General features: G+C 41.1%; 1 protein-coding gene across 2 annotated transcripts in view; it reads left to right on the forward strand.

Moving 5' to 3' along the window:
* Positions 1–2,537: 2,537 nt before the first annotated feature.
* Positions 2,538–18,710, forward strand: part of LOC134434835 (mucin-17) — a 57,784-nt gene continuing 41,611 nt past the window's right edge. Inside the window, exon 1 of one of the 2 annotated variants that reach the window (XM_063183456.1) lies at positions 2,538–2,716. In XM_063183456.1, coding sequence (XP_063039526.1) covers positions 2,705–2,716 — 12 coding nt within the window. In that variant the 5' untranslated portion in view covers positions 2,538–2,704. Of the gene's footprint in view, positions 2,717–11,047; positions 11,375–18,710 lie in introns of those variants that run through there. The other variant, XM_063183455.1, reaches the window with a different exon arrangement.

The raw sequence follows: 18,710 nt of genomic DNA on the forward strand, positions 1-18,710 counted from the left end.
ATTTCTCTGAGTTAATTTCCATGTAAGAAGCTATGCTCATAGCACTTGATTTTGTTGTCGTAGTACGTAATCTTCTGAGCTTAAACTACATTATAATATAGAATTTCTTAAATAGGATTAACAGCAGGTAATAAGAAATAATAGTCATTTAGGACATTTTTGCAGGTATGACAAATGTTCAAAATATCACCAAGATTCAATGTTTTTTCAGATATCAAAAAATGCAAAGAAAATGTTCATTTTAAAACAACATATTAGTAGTCTTTTAACTAAGGAAGTGTTCAGAAATCAATATTTAGTGGAGTAAGCCCGATTTTTACTCCCTGCTTTCATGCGTTTTAGCATGCTCTCCACCAGTCATTCTTCACATTGCTCTTGGATGACTTTTTTTCCAGTCTTGGTGCAGGAATTGAAGTTGGTCAGCTTTGTATGATGGCGACCTTCCCATCACATTCCAGATGTTTTCAATGGGGCTCAGGCCTGGAGAATGCTCTCTTGCTCTCGCTCTCGCTCTCTCCCTCTTGCTCTCTCGCACCCTATCTTGGTGGAGGAGAGCACCCACAATGGCTTGCCAAGATTCAAGATTGTTTATTTTTTCCATATAGTGACAATATTTCTCAGTTTCTACATAATTAGAGATAGAAATGTGAGATGTCATCTACAGACACACTTCTATCACTAATCTCAAAGGCACTTGAACGTGTCTATCATTCAGCGCGTTGATTTATTACTGGAGATGCCTACAGCATTTATCATTGCCATTGAAATGACAACAATTTTTCTCAAAGAAGGGATATGCATCTATTTCATTGTATAAGGCCCTTACTGGCAAGCTTCCATTGTATATTTCATTGTTTTTAGTTGGGTATTCTAACCCCTACCAAACTCGCTATATCAAGGGAAAGGTGCCTTGTCTGTACTGAGTTGGGCAAAACTGCTGTTAGTTTTCGTGGACCTTCATTATGAAATAGGTCTACCCTGCAAATAAGTGCTGGCCTTGACACTTTCGTGTCATTGGAATATTTTGAATGCATGCTTAGGTTTTTGTTTTTTTACTATTACATTCATGCACTGGTTTGATCAATAGGTCAAAAAAAGATAAAGCCAAGGCTAACACAGACTCTGGAGTATTCAAATACAGCAGTGTGCTGGTGTTAAGAAAGTGGGAAAGTGGCAAGGCTACAGTGGAAGTACAATGCTGCATTTTGTATACTCTGTATGGTGTTTCAAGACTACATTTAGCATACATTTCCCGCATTGATGAAATGTTTATCTACATAACAGCATAGCCTGCATACACCATGGTGTTGGGCAAGCTACTTGTAAAATGTAGTGAGCTAAGCTATCAGCTACTCAACCATAAATTAAGCTTCACTATACTAAAGCTACCACCATCAGAAATGTAGTGAGCTAAGCTACAAAAATGTGTGGAAATGTAGTTCACTACACCAGAAGCTACATTATCCCGCCATAATATCAGCTTGATTTAAAATAACAGATAGGCCTACCTTCATTAAACAAAACTTTATTGACCTCATTATACTTTATTGATTTATTATACATTCAGTACGTCTTAAATATCATTATAGGCCACAGGCCTAGGCTGACCAATAAGTCCAAGGGGTGACATGTCTCTGAGGGACAGTGTGGGGCACTCCCCTCCCTGGTGTGCGCGCACCCCCACTTCACTAAAATCTTTACTTCATACATAGGCCTACTTACATGAGCTGTGCGCATACGATGTGCGCATCGCATCGCTATTGAGAACTGTCGCTACTCGCAGTTAACTTTCATAATATTGAACGTAACATGGAAAAAACTGTCGATTTGCTGCTAAGGTAAGGTGTTAAAAAGTAGCATGGAACGAAGTTACAAGTGTATCGCACCTCTGACTTCATTTCATGCAGGTGGGTCTTGGAACCCCTGTGTGACTGCCTAGATCTCAGGAGAGAGAGTCAACATTTTTTCTTCGAGCAACATTGCGGGACAAAATGTAGCTTTTGTGAAAGCTACGTCGCTACTTGAGACAAAAAATAGCTTAACTACAGAGAAGTTACTCGATACATAAAGTAGTGACGCTACGACCAAGCTACTGGAGAATGTAGTTAAACTTCGCTACAAGTAGTGAAGCTACTGCCCATCACTGGTTGTAGGCCTAGTATCAATAATAATAATGCATTTAATCCTTTAAGCACTGAAGGACACTAAGATAAAGTAAAAACAAGACACAGTTATATATATATATATATAATTATTATTTATTTATTTAATGTATTTTGGGGGCTAATGAAGCTTTGTTATGACGACAGTGGAGTAATAAAATGAGAGTTGGGGTAGGGATGGGATGACTCAAACCTGGGTTCCCTTGGGTATGCAAGTCCATAGAATTTGATTATGGTGGTGGTAAGTATTCATGGTAAAGGTAGCATTTGTGAATGAGCGGCAACATGAATTCTGGAAAAACTCCTGAAAATATTACGCAGTGCACCTTTAACATTTCTCATTGGTGACCACGGCTCTGGCGACCATGGGATGCAAGCACCACCTACCGGTTCATCATCAGAATCGTACCACCAGTTAGATCTGCGTTCACACGACATCTAAATTTCAGTTTCCAGTGCTGCTAAAACCAGAAACACCTGTAGCAAAGGACGTCCGCAACCAAACTTGATCCCACGCACACTCGTTGACATCTGCAACCTCCATGCCAGAAGAAGTAAGTAGGACTAAATGCATTTCTTGAAGTTCACACATCAATTTGTGTGCCAAAATAAAGGATGTTCATCACGCCACAGAGTGTACTACGTTTGAGACCTGAAAGTCCAACATGTGAAGTTTGCTTCAGGATGTCATAAATATGTGGAAACAAACATTGGCCGCGTGTTTGTTTTCTCTGACAAAGCATTTTCCAACAAGGCAATGCAATGTGGACTTCACAAGTCAAGTGAAGCTGCCTTTTGTTGTACCATGCTTGTTGCTGCCATAAACAACAGTCAGCTACACATGCTAGGCCTAGCTAGTTGCTTTGACTGAGTGAAGTGAAGTCTATTTGCCGCCTTGCCATCGATAGTTTCATCCATCTGAGTTTAAATAATCGATATCCTCGAATGTCTGCTTCCCAAATCGAGATGCATGAGGTGGGGTTGTTGTAGAGTGGTCTTGGAAACATTCCTGCTTGTCATTATTAGGCTTTGTTTGGTAGCCTACCCCCCAATCTTTTGAGTGTTGAAGTCGTTCATGTCAGAAGCCAGACAGATGCGTTCCTTCATGCCCAGTCTATCGGCCTAAGCTGTTCTTCTATTCATGCAAAACAGCCACAGCCCATTTGGAAAATATTCAACAAAGTGAGTCACATGCTTCCATGACTCCATGATTCCATGTGTGAGAACCATCCAAATGTGAAAGTTGACTCAAAGATGACACGCGCATCTTCTCAAGCACATCTTCCCAGTAAGCAGGTGCCAATGTCGAGCCGTGTGTGTGTGTGTGTGGCCTTTGGGCTTGGGCAGGTGCAACTAATCCAAAATGCTGCTGCTAGAATTCTAACCAAAACAAAGAATAGAGATCATCATTCTATGACATTATTTTACATTGGCGTTTAGAATTGAGGCCATAAGCCCTAAATAACTCGAAGATATAATCCTAAAAGATGCTCTGATGTCCATCCGAGACCGAAGAGTCTGAGCTCCTCAGAGTCTCCTCTATAGCCGGGGAGCCAAACTCTCAAAAGTGCTTTAAAATGGGAGGAACCTGACATGGCCTGCCATACTTTTTATTGGTGATTTTTTGGTTAGTTCTATCCCTTAGGACAAATAATTGGAGGGTCTGCTCGGGCAGAAATATCGCAAAAAAAAAGTTGTGCCTATTTTAATGTATGTACCCTTCATTTTTCGAGAGAAATTTCTGAAAAATGAAAAATGACCAGAAATCCTTGGTGGCTTGGGTAAGCTGTCAATAAAGGCTTTCCAGGTGCACAGGACATACATGCTGACAACATTCAATGGAAAAAATATTTTTAAATCACATTTCAATAGGGTTTTGACTCAATTTTGTGCTTAAAAATGAGGCGTTTTTTCACTTTTTTGCTATATTTTCATCTTTACCTCATTGGCAATCAAGTTTTTCTTCATGTTTTGACATCAAACAATATGCTATTCTTTTTATTAGGAAGTATAGTGATACCAAAACAACAATTATGAAAATACAACCAAAATCAATGGATCTGTGATGACTGTAGTGTATGTACCCTTCATTTTTAGAGAGAAATTTCTGAAAAATGAAAAATGACCTGAAATCCTTGGTGGCTTGGGTAAGCTGTCAATAAAGGCTTTCCAGGTGCACAGGACACATCTACTGATGATATCCAATAAGGAAAATATTGTTAAACCACAGTTGTACATGATTTTGGCTCAATTTTATGACCTAAAATTAGGCGTTTTTTCAATTTTTTGCTGTATTTTCATAATTTCTTCATTGCCAATCAAGTTTTTCTTCATGTTTTGACATCAAACAATATGCCATTCTTTTTATTAAGCAGTATACTGATTCCACAGCAAAACAAATACAACCAAAAAACACAACAATTTTTACTCTTCATAGGCGTCAAACCTATAATAAGACGTAATAAACTAATCTTGAATCTTGAATCTTTAATCTTGAAAATCAATGGATCTGTGCCGATTTCACCTCTAGTTGGTGATCAATAGGCCCGGAAACTTAATAGGATTTCCGGCTACAATCAAAATGCTGAAAAGCACACTGTATACTTAGCAATGACATACATCCTCTCACACACACGCACACAAGTAATCTGGGGATTCTACAATGATTTGCATACCAGGTGACACCACCCACAACGTATGTACTACTATGTACAGTAAATCACTCGTACACTCTGTACATACTTTGTGGATGTAACAGTGAGCTATTTTCACAGAAGGGGGAGACCGCAGAATTACACAACTACCATTCAACACCTCCTGCCATCTGCAGGCACAGTAACCCAGTGGAAAGCCTAGACTACTCTCAAAATTCTGAAAGATACACTGTGTGTACTGTTGAGTAGAGTACATAACTATCAATCCTGAAGGAGATTAAGGTCTCTAGCAGCATAAATAGATAGATATGCAAAACATGATACATATTATTGCACAACATCTTTAACATGTAACACACATTTAGCCGTAAGGCATTTCACACAACCACACACATACTGTTCTGTAATACACATCATATACAGCACCTATACATACAGCAGTATGCCATGGAGATGAGGTTCTAGCGATTAAATGCCCATTCATTACCAGGAATAAGCTCACTTATAGGTTGAAAGTTGTGGGCCCTCATCTTCCAGAGGGTGGGGTAACCATAATAATATGTATCAAATTCAGGCATGCAAAAAATGCATATGGTGCATATTATAAGGTCACACTCAATCTGCAATATCTGGACTTTTTCCTTCTAGTGTTGCTTTATGTTTTTACCAAGGTATTGTATGATGGTAGAATTTGTACACTATGTAAAGCCTTCTCCAACCAACCTCAAGAATCTGAATGAGAGATCTAAACTCTGAGGAGGTTAATACCAATTGTGTTCCCTGAACCAAAAGGTGCAACAACTTGTTTCTAACTTCTTAAAACTTCTTTAAAGAAATGACCATATAAGGTCATATAAAATATGCTAGTCTGTTTGAGGGGTTAAATAATTTCCATCAACAGTCACTGAAATACTTTGTATTGAAAAGCTGTTATTGTTATTGTTAAATGCAATTATATCAGTGGAATTTAAAAAACAATACAGGCATATTTCAAGATTAATCAGGCTCAAATTATAAAATCATGGTTCAGGAAGCATGAGCGATCATTGTTACACATGGATTGGCCACCACAGAGTCTAGACCTCAACCTCACTGAGAATCTTTGGGATATGCTGGAGAAGGTGTTACATAGTGTCCAGACTCTACCATCATCAATACAAGATCTTGCATTGGTGAAAACTTGGTGAAAGTAAGTCCAGACATTGTATACATTTATTAAGACAATACAACACCAAATTTGTATCATAATTTAAGAAAAGGGTGGTCATACAACACAACAGTGTGTGAGACCTTTCCGATGCTGACGTTTTAGACCACACTGTGAAAAACCCTTTCTGATAGAGTGGAGGGGTGGTTCACCTTATGTCAATCACCGTCTCCTTAGTTTTTATGGAATTCTGCTGCAGCTAGTTGGTCCGGCACCAAGTTATCCACCTGTCGCCTGTACTCCCCATCCTACCCACCCTTGATACACCTCACAATTGCAGTGTCATTATGGAAACTTGCATGTGGTAGGTATAGCAAAAGCATGTGGTAGTGCTGTAGCAAAAGTAGGTGGTATAGGGTGAACAACACCAAGGAGAACACCATTCCTTGTGGCACTCCAGTGCTGCTGACCAGAGTTTGTGATGTAAGGTCATTTAGTCTGATGTACTGGGGTCATTTATCCAGGTCACCAGAGCTGTATCCACCATCTGCAGAAGTTAGTCTCTCAGCAAAAGTGTCTGGATGTTTGAGGCACTACTAGAGAATCAAAGAACATTATTCTCACTGTATCCTTTGTCCAAGTGAGAATGTTCCCTATGTAGCAGTTACAGGACAACGTCCACAACTCCCACATTACCCTGATAAATAAACTGTATGGAATCCAGAGCATGGCAAACCTGGGTTTTCTTTCTGTTGAGCAGCAGTACCCACTCAAATGTTCTCATTATGTGAGAGCAGCTGGTCTGTAATCATTGTTGTGTTGATTTTTGGGGACTGGTATGAGAGAAGAGGTCTTCTACTGTAGGCACTATCTACAGGTGCCTTACCTGTTTGTAGACTCTTGTTGAAGATGTGTTGCAGTGGCTCAGCTACCTCTTTTGCACATGTTTTAAATAATATTACAGGCTTGAGGACCAAAAGGGATACATGAAATACACAGTACACCAATACTTCACAACAGCATACTTTCATACAGTAGCCTACATACAGTACATATAAACAGGGAAGCTAATGAAGGCACTTATACCAGTGTTCCCAGCTCATAGACATGTCCCTAACAGAGCTATGACCTGGATCAACTAATTGCGCTATCAGTTTAAGCCATCAGGATGCAGGATGCACCACAGATATTTTGTGGCATTTGCTACTCCCAGCTCTTAGATAGATAGACAGGAGGGAACTTTAATCACAATATCACACTCTTCCTAACATTGTTATTAATGTCAAACTCTACCTCATAATCAGAACAGATATAAAGGAGCTGGGAACTAACTCTACTTGGAGATAGAATGGTAAGGTTGGCTGCATATAGCAAGTGATTAGTCAACACCAACTATCACCAACTATAAAACGTGTTTGTCATACCTCATTTCATCCATATAAGCATTGAATAAGGCTGGAGATAAAATTTTCCCCCGTCATACCCCGTTGATGACATTAAAACGTGTACAGAGGATGTTTGCCCATTTAACATGCACATACACAAATTTGTACCAAACTACTGGGAACTCCCCCATGCAGATGTTTCAGCAGCTGCAGAACAGACCAATCAGTGGACTCAAACCAATATTTCAGCACTTCTTCTGCTTTTGGTGTCCACATCCTGACAGTGCGTGTGGTTGATAGTACTAATCTCTGGTAGAGGCATCCCAGGGATTTTCTGAGCTGTTGTCATCACATGCTGGAGTGCCTACTTTTGTCCTCTGATGGCACAGATGTGGAAGTTGATCAACAGTGGCTTCAGGATTTGGTAGCCCATCAGTTTCTTCTGGTAGAAGAGACATTGTTGGGCCTTGCTGACCACTGAGGCCATGTGAATACTCCAGGACACGTCCTCCAGGGATTTAAAGCTGCTGACCCTCTCCACCACTGTATGAGTCACCAGAGGGGTCTGTGACTTCTGTGATTGTTTTTGTGAAAGTCCACAATGATTCCCTTGTTTTTGGAGTCCAATACGAAGAAATTGTCGTTACACCACGGCGGAAGATGTTTTGTCTTGTTCCTGTAGTATGTCTTGTCTTCATTCATAATTAGTGCGACAACGTGTCAGCAAATGAGGAGAAAGAGGCAGTTGTGGGTGGATAGGGTGTAGAGCAGAGGGCTTAGCACACACCCTTGAGGTGTGCTGGTGTTGATAACAAGAGGGAGCAGTTAGAGAGGAAATCCACAGTACATGATGGTTGTACAGTCTCAGATAGTGGGGTTTAGAACAAAGACTCTATGGCTGGATGGTGCTGGAGGCCAAACTGTGGTCCAAAAATGTGCATATGTGTTCCTCAGCTCCATGTTCTCCAGTAGTGTATGAAGCATACTGGCGATGATGTCCTATGTAGAACAGTTTGCCCTGTGTGCAAACTGCAATGGGTTATGTTATTCCTGAAAATATAGGCTTTCCAGGCTTTGTGTAGGCCCGCCTTTGCCCCCATCTGTGTAAATAGCTCACTGTGTCACATCCAGGAAGTAGGGCTATGTATGTGTGGGGTATGTACGAAGCATGTACAGTATGCAGGTTGTCACCTGGGGTGGAGATCATTGTAGGATCCCCAGATTAGGTGTGTGTGTGTGTGTGTGTGTGTGTGTGTGTGTGTGTGTGTGTGTGTGTGTGTGTGTGTGTGTGTCATATTGCTCAGTATTCCGCATGCATTTCAGCATTTTGATTGTAGGCTGACATTCTATTGACTTTCTGGGCCTGTTGATCAACAACTGAAGAGTTCAGATGCAAAACCCCCTAACTCCATTTCTGAAGACCTGCACTTCTATATTTTTAGAGAACCCTGTTGTTGGTTTGGTTTACATTTATGTACTTGATAATACATATAAATAGTTATGTTACATAAATAAAATAAAGAAATATGCAATTTTGATGTATTAAATAAAAATGAATTAAGATTATTTTCTGAAAAGGCACTTAGTGGGGTTTGCATCTGAACTCTTCATAGAGTTGGAGTCCCCACAGATCCATTGAGTTTGGTTGTATTTTCATGTTTTTTGCTGTGGTATCACTATACTGCTTAATGAAAAGAATAGCATATTGTTTGATGTCAAAACATGAAGAAAAACTTGATTGCCAATGAAGAAATTATGAAAATATAGCAAAAAAAGTGAAAAAATTACTAATTTTAGGTCATAAAATTGAGCCAAAATCATGTACAAATGTGGTTTAACAATATTTTCTTTATTGGATATCATCAGTAGATGGGTCCTTTGCACCTGGAAAGCCTTTATTGACAGCTTACCCAAGCCACTAAGGATTTCAGGTCATTTTTCATTTTTCAGAAAATTCTCTCTAAAAATGAAGGGTACATACACTACAGTCATCGCAGATCCATTGATTTTGGTTGTATTTTCATAATTTTTGTTGTGGTATCACTATACTTCGTAATAAAAAGAATGGCATATTGTTTATTGTCAAAACATGAAGAAAAACTTGATTGCCAATGAGGTAAAGATGAAAATATAACAAAAAAGTGAAAAAACGCCTAATTTTTAAGCACAAAATTGAGTCAAAATCCTATTGAAATGTGGTTTAAGAATATTTTTTCTATTGAATGTTGTCAGCATGTATGTCCTGTGCACCTGGAAAGCCTTTATTGACAGCTTACCCAAGCCACCAAGGATTTCAGGTCATTTTTCATTTTTCAGAAATTTCTCTAAAAAAATGAAGGGTACATGCATTCAAATAGGCACAACTTTTTTTCGCGATATTTCCGCCCGAGCAGACCCTCCAATTATTTTTCCTAAGGAATAGAACTATCCAAAAAATCACAAATAAAAAGTATGGCAAGCCATGTCAGGTCCAACCCAATTTTGGGACTTTGGCTCCCCGGCTACTACTGGTTGTGCCTCCACTCCAGACAGGGTGGCATGGCATTAAGCCATTATGCTGATAAAATGCTGGAACCAGCTTCCTGTTCAAATTAGAACCGCTCCGTCAGTGTTGTGCTTTGAAAAGAAATAGTAAAAACAACTTTCTACTTTCTGATAATTTCTGCTTTCTATATTTTTCTTCTCTCTTGTTCTTTCTTTCCTCTGAAGTACATTGAATGACAGTGATGTTTGATAATGTGCTGTACAAATCCTATTGGTGTTGGTAACCAACAATATTGTTAACTAAGTTATTGTGTGTAAGTGAGGGGAGTGTAGCTGGCAGTACCTACTCTCTACATCAGGGATGTCAAAATTTGGCCGGCGGAGCCATTTTATTTGGCCCGCGAGATCTTTTCAAATGTGTATTAGAATTGGCCCTCCTACACCATAACTGTATAGCGTATTAAGATTTTAACATGAAAATGTGTATATCACAGGAGTATGAGTGGGCCCAGGCCATTGAAACAGCACACACTCTAATGCAACACAATATGTGCAGGCACATTTGAATTTGAAGATGAGAATCTGCTTAACCATAAATTCAAACTTGAGCAATTTAAGTCAGCTTTTGTAAAAACATATAGAGTTTGGCCCGCGACTTCGCTACAGATTTTGATTTTGGCCCTCTGTCAATTTGAGTTTGACACCCCTGCTCTACATGTATGATACTCTCTGCTTTCTATACTTTTTTTTCTTTCTTTCCCCCGAAGTACATTGAATGACAGTGATGATTGATAATGTGCTGCTATACAAATCCTATTGGTATGTGTATGCCTTTTGGAGAGTAGCAGGCGGAGTCACATGTGGCTAGGGGACAGGACAGTCATGGCTGGGGAAAGTGGACACACAGACTTGTCTACTGAATGTCTTTTTTTGTGTGCGCATGCGCTCTCTGGCAGAGGCTGTGACATACTGAAGGGTAATTTTAACTATACCAACGCTAAAGAGACACCCAAGTGCTTATGAGGGGAAAGGACAGGCGTGAGGGAGTGAGCAAGGCAGAGCAAGAGCACGAGAGAGAGAGGGAGGGAGGGAGGGAGGGGTGAGGGCAGACAGACAGGGGGAGAGAGAGCGGTGAGAGTAGAGGGAGAGAGAGAGAGAGAGCGAGAGAGAGCGAGAGAGAGCGAGCAGTGAGAGTAGACAGCGAGAGGGAGGGGGGAGAGACGGGGTAAAGCAGGCAGGATAACGAGAGTGGGAGCGAGCGAGTGAGTGTGAGCCAGAGGGTCTGTGAGGGAAGGGGAGAGGCTGGCTGGCAGGCAGGCAGGCAGGCAGCCGGGTGGTGTGAAATCCGTCAGCAGGGCCGCTCCGCTCCGCTCGTGTGGTGTTTTCGCTGACGTCTTGGCTCGCAGCCCAACTTGGCTTTTTTGTAGTCGAGGCATGATCGCAGAGTCCACGCAGTTCCCCCTGCCCCTGCCTCGTCGGCTGCCTTGTCTTTGCCTTTGGACGGATCCCAGCCCAGCATAAGCCACTGACATGCAGAAACCCGTGAGTTCTCTCTCTCTCTCTCTCTCTCTCTCTCTCTCTCTCTCTCTCTCTCTCTCTCTCTCTCTCTCTCTCTCTCTCTCTCTCTCTCTCTCTCTCTTTCTCTTTCCCTCTCTCTACCTCCCTCCCTCCCTCGCTCTCTCTTCTCATATTTCTCCCTCCCACTGTTTCATCTTTGACTGTAACCCTTTCTCGTCTCCCCACACTCTGGACAGGCTTTCTCATACGCACTTCTTGATTTTACCAGAGACCGACCACATAGGGTGTTGTTTATTGTTCCTTTGGAGCTGAATAGAGAGTAGCTGAGTGGAGCGGAGTGGAGTGGAGTGCAATAACAAACAGAGCAGTTCATTTGCTACTTTCATGGTCTGTCTGCAGTTTGTGTCTGTCATTGGCGATGGAAGTGTCGCCACCACAGATGTTGTGTTGTCTGGGCGATGGATAGCAGCAGCAGTTAGAGATTGCCCACCACCAGACGGTCCAGGGATTTCTTCAGTGCTACTCAGCTTTTGAGGAAGGCACAGAGAACCGCCAGGGATGTAGGATAGCCCAGAGAGGAGAAGACAGTAGAAGAGAGTACCGCCAGGGATGTAGGATAGCCCAGAGAGGAGAGGAGAAGACGGAGGTGTCCAGCTCCTGTGGCGCTAGTGTTTTGGGCCTTCAAAGGGCTAATGTGGTAGCTCTATTTAAGGAGTTGGAGGTGGGCACTGATGGGCTGCAGTGGTTTTGTTAGGCTGTCGGCAGGAGTTTTTGTTTATTTTTCTGCTGGAGCTCATATTCAGTCTTTACTCAGTGCTTTTACTAGTTTTAAAAAAGGAGCGTAGCTTTAATAGCTCCAGAAAGCTGTCAAAGTTTTCTTTAGGCTATAGTCTTTGCCAAGGGTATAGCACACAGAGACCATTCTATGACCATGCTTGACTGTGTTGTTGAGGTAGAGGGGTGTGTGTGTGTGTGAGTGTTTGAGCAGGGAAGCTGAGAGGGGGGACAAAGGGGTCATTTGTCCTGGGCTCAGCGAGAGAGAGGGCCCAAAATTGGGTTTCCGTTACATTGTAGGTATTGGGTGAGGGGCCCCTTTGTTATGACTTTGTCCTGGGCCCAGCAAAAGCTGTCAGCGGCCCTGTGTGTGAGTGTGCGAGTGAGCGAGCGAGAGAGCGAGCGAGCGCGAGCCAACATGCCTGGGTCATCACGTTCCTCCCTTCATGCCGGCCGTGCCCACTGTGGAAGTGGTTTGTTGTGTTATGTCACCCCATGACAACAGTGGAACAGCTGGGAAGGCACTGCACTGGGGGTTTGAAGTTTGAAGTTAAAGGGGCACAATGGAGAATGATGTAGTTTGCGAGGTGCCTGTGGCATGCCTGTCTCAAAATCCACACTGTCATGAGGGAATGTTTTTCACCACAGAATGTCATCAGCTGATACAAATCTGAATACAGTATGTGATTTTTCGTATGAGAAGCGTTTCCCACGACACTCGTAGCGGGTTACTCTGTCAAGTTACATTTGGGGTTTTTTAGTGGACGCCGGACCGTGAAAGTGGTCGCGAGAGTCGTCGTTCACTTACTAATGACTCAAATACACCGCATTCCACATTATTACGCAAATGACATTTTTCGCGGTTTCCCCAAATAATCAATACAAATGACAGTCATCATAATTTTCAAGTCATCAGTCATTAGAGTACAATTTAAAAGTTTTTGAATGAACCTTCCAATGATATCTGTATTTTTTTAAATAATAAAAAACTTAAAATGCTCTGTTCCACATTATTAAGCAAAATAGTTTTGTAGTGTTGTAATCCAAATTTCCAATTTACATCAAAACAGTTGGAATTTGGTACCTTCTAAATTACATTTCAATGTTCAATACTTGATGATAAGCTCTTTGTCTTAGTAACTGGAATTCTGCGTTTAACATTGAAGTCAAAGGCAGGGCATTGCATGGGAGTTATGGAAGCCCAGATATCCTTGATGCTTTGCTCTCAGCTGTTTTTGCTTGTTTGTCTAACTCACCAGACATAAAACCCCATTGAAAACGAATGGGATGTTATGTCTGGTGAGTTAGAACGTCATCACCTTCAAAGCACCTAAACGTGGCATAGAAATCTACGGGTATATTGAAGAGTGAAGTGTGGGTCACTAGACCAAACAAACAAAAACAGCTGAGAGCAAAGCATCAAGGATATCTGGGCTTCCATAATTCCCATGCAATGCCCTGCCATTGACTTCAATGTTAAATGCAGCATTCCAGTTACAGCTTATAACCAAGTTTTGAACATTGAAATGTAATTTAGATGGTACCAAATGCCCACTGTTTTGATGTAAATGGGAAAAAAAGAAAGACATTTGGATAACAACACTACAAAACTGTTTTGCGTAATAATTTGGAACAGAGCATTTCGGGCATTTTAAGTTTTTTAATATTTTAAAAAATACCGTTATCATTGGGAGGTTCATTCAAAAACGCTTTAATTGTACTCTAATGGCTCTAATGATTGCCGACGGCACTCAGCCTTCGGCTTCGTGCCTATGGCCGAACCACACCAGGGAGGATGTCCGTGCACATCATCCCTCCCACTCGGGTCATATTGCTTAATTAATCCTACATAAAGCCCCTTTAACACAGGGACAGGGCGGCATATTGCCACAATAAAATAATATTTATTTATTTAGTTAGTTTGTAAGTTAGATTGTTAGTTAGATATAGATATCCATTTATTCATTTAGAAGAAGGTTAGGAAGGTCATAATTTCCACTAGGGATGCAAATTATCGATTAATTCATTAATCATTAGTTGATAGCTTTATCGATCGACTTACGATTAATTGATTAGCGCCGTTTTTCCCCCGAAATCTCAATGTTTCTCAAAAAAAATTCTAAAAAGTTCTATTTCAATTCTTTAATCCAAAGGTGTTTTAAATATTCCCACTATTCACACCCCTCTTCACACACACTCTTCACATGCCCATTTCACCTGGGTCTCTTGTAGGTTGAATTGTCGATTAATTGCGATTAATGTTTTTTAATCGATTAACGCATTGATCGATTAAAGTCGATTCATCGATTAATCGTTTGCATCCCTAATTTCCACCTTTAGACCCTAGATGGGTTGATGGTCCCTAAAAATATGAGAGACAACAATGAACAGTAGTGCTGAACTACACAAGACAAGCAACTAGACAAATAACTTCATAGTAGAATGTGAGTGACACAGTAACAACAAACGGCAAATTGGAAATAGAACAGCAATAGTTTTGATTATCTAGTTTCCATTATTTCATCTATCTAGTAAATGTTTTGAAAGTTTGCTATTTTCTGGGAGTTGAGTTGAGGTGTGTGAAACCCCATATGAAAACGTAGCCTAACTGACGATGCTCTTCCTACAGTAAATGGAGAGCAGCCGTGGCCTAATGTTAAGGGAGGTGGTCTTAAGTTCAGAGGGTGGCAGGTTCGAATCCCATCTTTACCTCTCCCCTATGCATGACCAAAGAGCCCTTGATCAAGGCACCTAACCCTACATTGCTCCAGGATCTGTAATCAATACCCTGTAAAATTACTGTAAGTCACATTAAGATATGAACTACATAGTATACTTTTATATACTTAAAATGTTCCATTTTCTGGAAAAAATTGTCACCTCTACCCTCTCCTGACCTTCTGTCATTCCCCTCTAGAAGTCCCTGAAATAGTTGCGAGGACATTTGATAAAAGTGTTTTAGAACTTTTTGCCAGCTAGAAGAGAGCCCTGATTGTTTGAAACTTGCTTGTTTTTTTCTCTTGGGTATGTGGTGTTAACCGTTCAATCTGTCCTGGTATGCCCACAGGAAAAGAGGAATGCAGGGAATCTTAAGTGAGTTACTGATGCTTGCTGAGCCGGTCAAGTTCACAGATGGAAACATGTTAAAATCACTCGATTCCCTGCTTTTTCAGCTAAAGGAAAGAAAACAACACGGACGGCAATTTATGTAAATAAATAATGTTATTGTAGCGTTTTTGCATTGTCAATGATAGAATCCGGGTGGTTGTGTTACTCCCAAGTGCTCTGGGATGGTATGCTTTCAATGTTGTAGTCATGGAAGGCTGCCTACCCAGGAAGCCTCTGGTGAGGACTGCACAGACCAGCCGCTTATGGCACTACTGGAGGAAGGAGAGGGAGTGCGTGAGAAAGGGGTATAGAGAGATGGAGAGAGAGAGAGAGAGAGCGCGTGTGAGAGAGCGTGTGAGAGAGAGGTAGAGAGAGAACGGGGGAGCGAGAGTATGCATGTTCTGACTCACTCCTCTGTTTTCAGAGTGTTTTCACTCTTGAGTGTTTTCAGGGCCTTTTCGCCTTAGTTATCTAAATATGCCTAACCATTGAACTAATACAGGGGCCTAGCTAACACAGTAGGTATGTAAATCACAGCCTCCATACGATACAGTATCGATTACTTAAAGGAGGGATTCGATTATTTTCCATACTTAAGAATTCCTTACGATGCTATACGATTCGATTCGATTTTTTCCAATTACTTTTCCACTTATATGATGAAAAACCGTGATGAAAAACCATGCCACATGCACCGCGCAAACAACGTCATCCTACATTGTGCTCCTTTAAGAATGCCCCACGGTATGATACAATTCGATTAAATCGTCAGTCGTAGGATCGATGCATCGATACATTTTGATTATTATTTGAACCCCCAATGCACATATTCACATACAGCATAATATGTTGAATGCTTTTTGACCATGTGATCGACCAATAGAAGTAGTCAGACATATTGCAGCTGTGATCTTGTTCTCTATACTTATTACAGATGGGTATCCTGTTTACAAACATTTGCAAAAAGTGTAAATAATTTTCCATTTGAAGGCTAACACAGTACCCCTTCATTAAGTTTGTCCCTCATCATTTGAGAAGAAGTCAAGTCAGCTTTTATTGTCACTTTCTTCATATGCAGAAGTCATACAAGGAAAATGAAATTACGCTTCTCTCTCTATACCATGCCAAGACATAGTTAGGTTAACTATGTAATGTATGCATAGGTATGTACGGTATGCGTATTGCATAGTGACAGCAACTGAAATCCTAACACTATAGAGCCTGCTTGGTCAGAGTGATGTGGGCTCAAACTTTTGTGCAGCATCACAGGAAGTAAGCTTATGGGCAGGCTCATGCTAGAACATCAAAACCAATTCATTGACACCAGATTGAGCTGTAGGGTTTCACAGCCATTTTTGCATTACATCAGGGGTTCAGTTCCCGAGTCCTCTACAAACTAAGCAAATGAACAAGAAAGATAATCACCATTTTGATTGATATGACAGTCCTCCCCTCTGTGTAGCTGTGATTTACAGTGGCGTGCAGGGCTGAACTGGCCATCTGGCATAGCGGGCATTTCCTGATGGGCCCTGTACCTCGTGGGACTCTTTTGGCCATCTGGCATAGCGGGCATTTCCCGGTGGGCCCCGTGCCCAGATATGTTTTTTTTTGTTTTTTATATATATATATATATATTTGGGCCCCGCACCCTCGTGGGCCCATGTTTTCAGAAATGTTTTTTTTATGGCATGGTAGGAGTTGCATACGTCAGATTTGGGGCGGGACACACAAAAGTGTGTTTTTCTGACATTAGATCTGCACCCTTCCATTGCATCATTACATCATGGTTGTTCAGTTAGAAAAACAAAGGATGTGCACACTGCACAGTGAGCAATGAAGACACTTTCACTGTCTCTCCGTCTCTCTCTCTCTTTCTGTCCGTCTCTCTCTCTCTCTCTCTCTTTCTGTACTCTCTCTGCCCCCCCTCCCCAAATACACACACACACACACACACACACACACACACACACACACACACACACACACACACACACACACACACACACACCAGCTGAGGCCATTTAAAGTAACAGCATTACTCAGAAATGCCTGGCCTGTAATAGCGGTTGCCTGTGGGGATAAACACTCACAAGTTCGTCATGTCCGCAGTAGGACGCGACGTGCCCCTGGTAGCCTCCTCACTGGCTCCCCATTCAAACTGCCCTTAAAGGCCCAATGCATGACTTTCAAACACACCATCGTCCTATTCATTTCTTTCTTGCTGTTTTTTTTTTACATGTGCAATGTTGTGGTAACTAAGACTGTGTATCCTGGCACGTTGAGTTGAAGTTATTGTTTTTTTTTTTTTTTAATAATCCATTGCTGCTCTATTCAGACTTTCTGTCTCAGTGGTTCTCAAAGTGTGGTCCGGGGAAGACAGGTGGTCTGTGGGGATTTCTACTTTTCCAAGACAAGTTAGCAGTAGGCTACATGCGTAACATTATTACAAAGCTAAACATAGCTGAAGTCATAATTTCACCCCATTAAGACAGGCTTGTACTGTAATATGAATAAAAAGTGCATCGAAATTAGCAGTGTCAAATTGGCACCCGTCAACTCTCAATTCAGTTGACAGGTGGTCCTTGAACATTTTGGGGGGGACAAAGTGGTCCTCGGTCTGGAAAAGTTTGAGAAACACTGAACATCTGAAAACTGACAGAGATGACCCTCTTTGATATTGTCTTTCATTGAACAGGTCTAGTCAATGTCTATAGATCCTTTGACTTCTTAAACCAATCGCCTTAGAGGCACATGGTGACTTTAAACAAGACATTTAGTCTAGTCCAGGGGTGTCAAACTCATTTTGGTCCGGGGGCCGCATACAACCCATGTGGACCTCAAGCGGGCCGTAACATCGTCGCAAAAAAAAAAAAACCCCATAAAGCAGAGGATTAGTGTTCAGTACTATCACGTTTTAAGTGTGTTGAATATGTAGAAAGCAATGCAATACTGATAATCCTATGCAAATTTTCCTTGACCTCATTCATTCATTGGCAACCGTCAATTAATTCAATATGGGACAGTTCATTTTGGCAGGGGGTCTGGGGGTTTTCCCCCAGAAAATGTTGTATTTCTTATATGTAATTTCCTGCATTTTCACGCATTCTAACATCCCGTTTCCAGTTTGAGCTTTATAGGAACCAATACAAATCCAATTATATTTATTATTTAATTACAACCAATACCAATACAATACGAATAAGAAGTATTAACATTTTATCTCTATATATGAGGTCTATAATATATGAGCTTTATCAAATGCCTGTTACAGTACAAATTCACTATTTATAATAGAAGTGTGATGTGCACTTTACTACATATATACAGTGTAACAGAGGGACCATTTGGTTAATGTCATGCAGGTCTCGATTTTGCCCCGAGGGCCGTAATTGCGCATTTCGGTTATTTAATTAATTTTTTTATTTTTTTTTTTTTTTTTTTTTTTTACATCCGGGCCGGATGGAACCCTCTGGCGGGC

This window comes from Engraulis encrasicolus, chromosome 19, assembly GCF_034702125.1.
Source record: "Engraulis encrasicolus isolate BLACKSEA-1 chromosome 19, IST_EnEncr_1.0, whole genome shotgun sequence".
In the NCBI taxonomy this organism is placed as follows: Eukaryota; Metazoa; Chordata; class Actinopteri; order Clupeiformes; family Engraulidae; genus Engraulis; species Engraulis encrasicolus.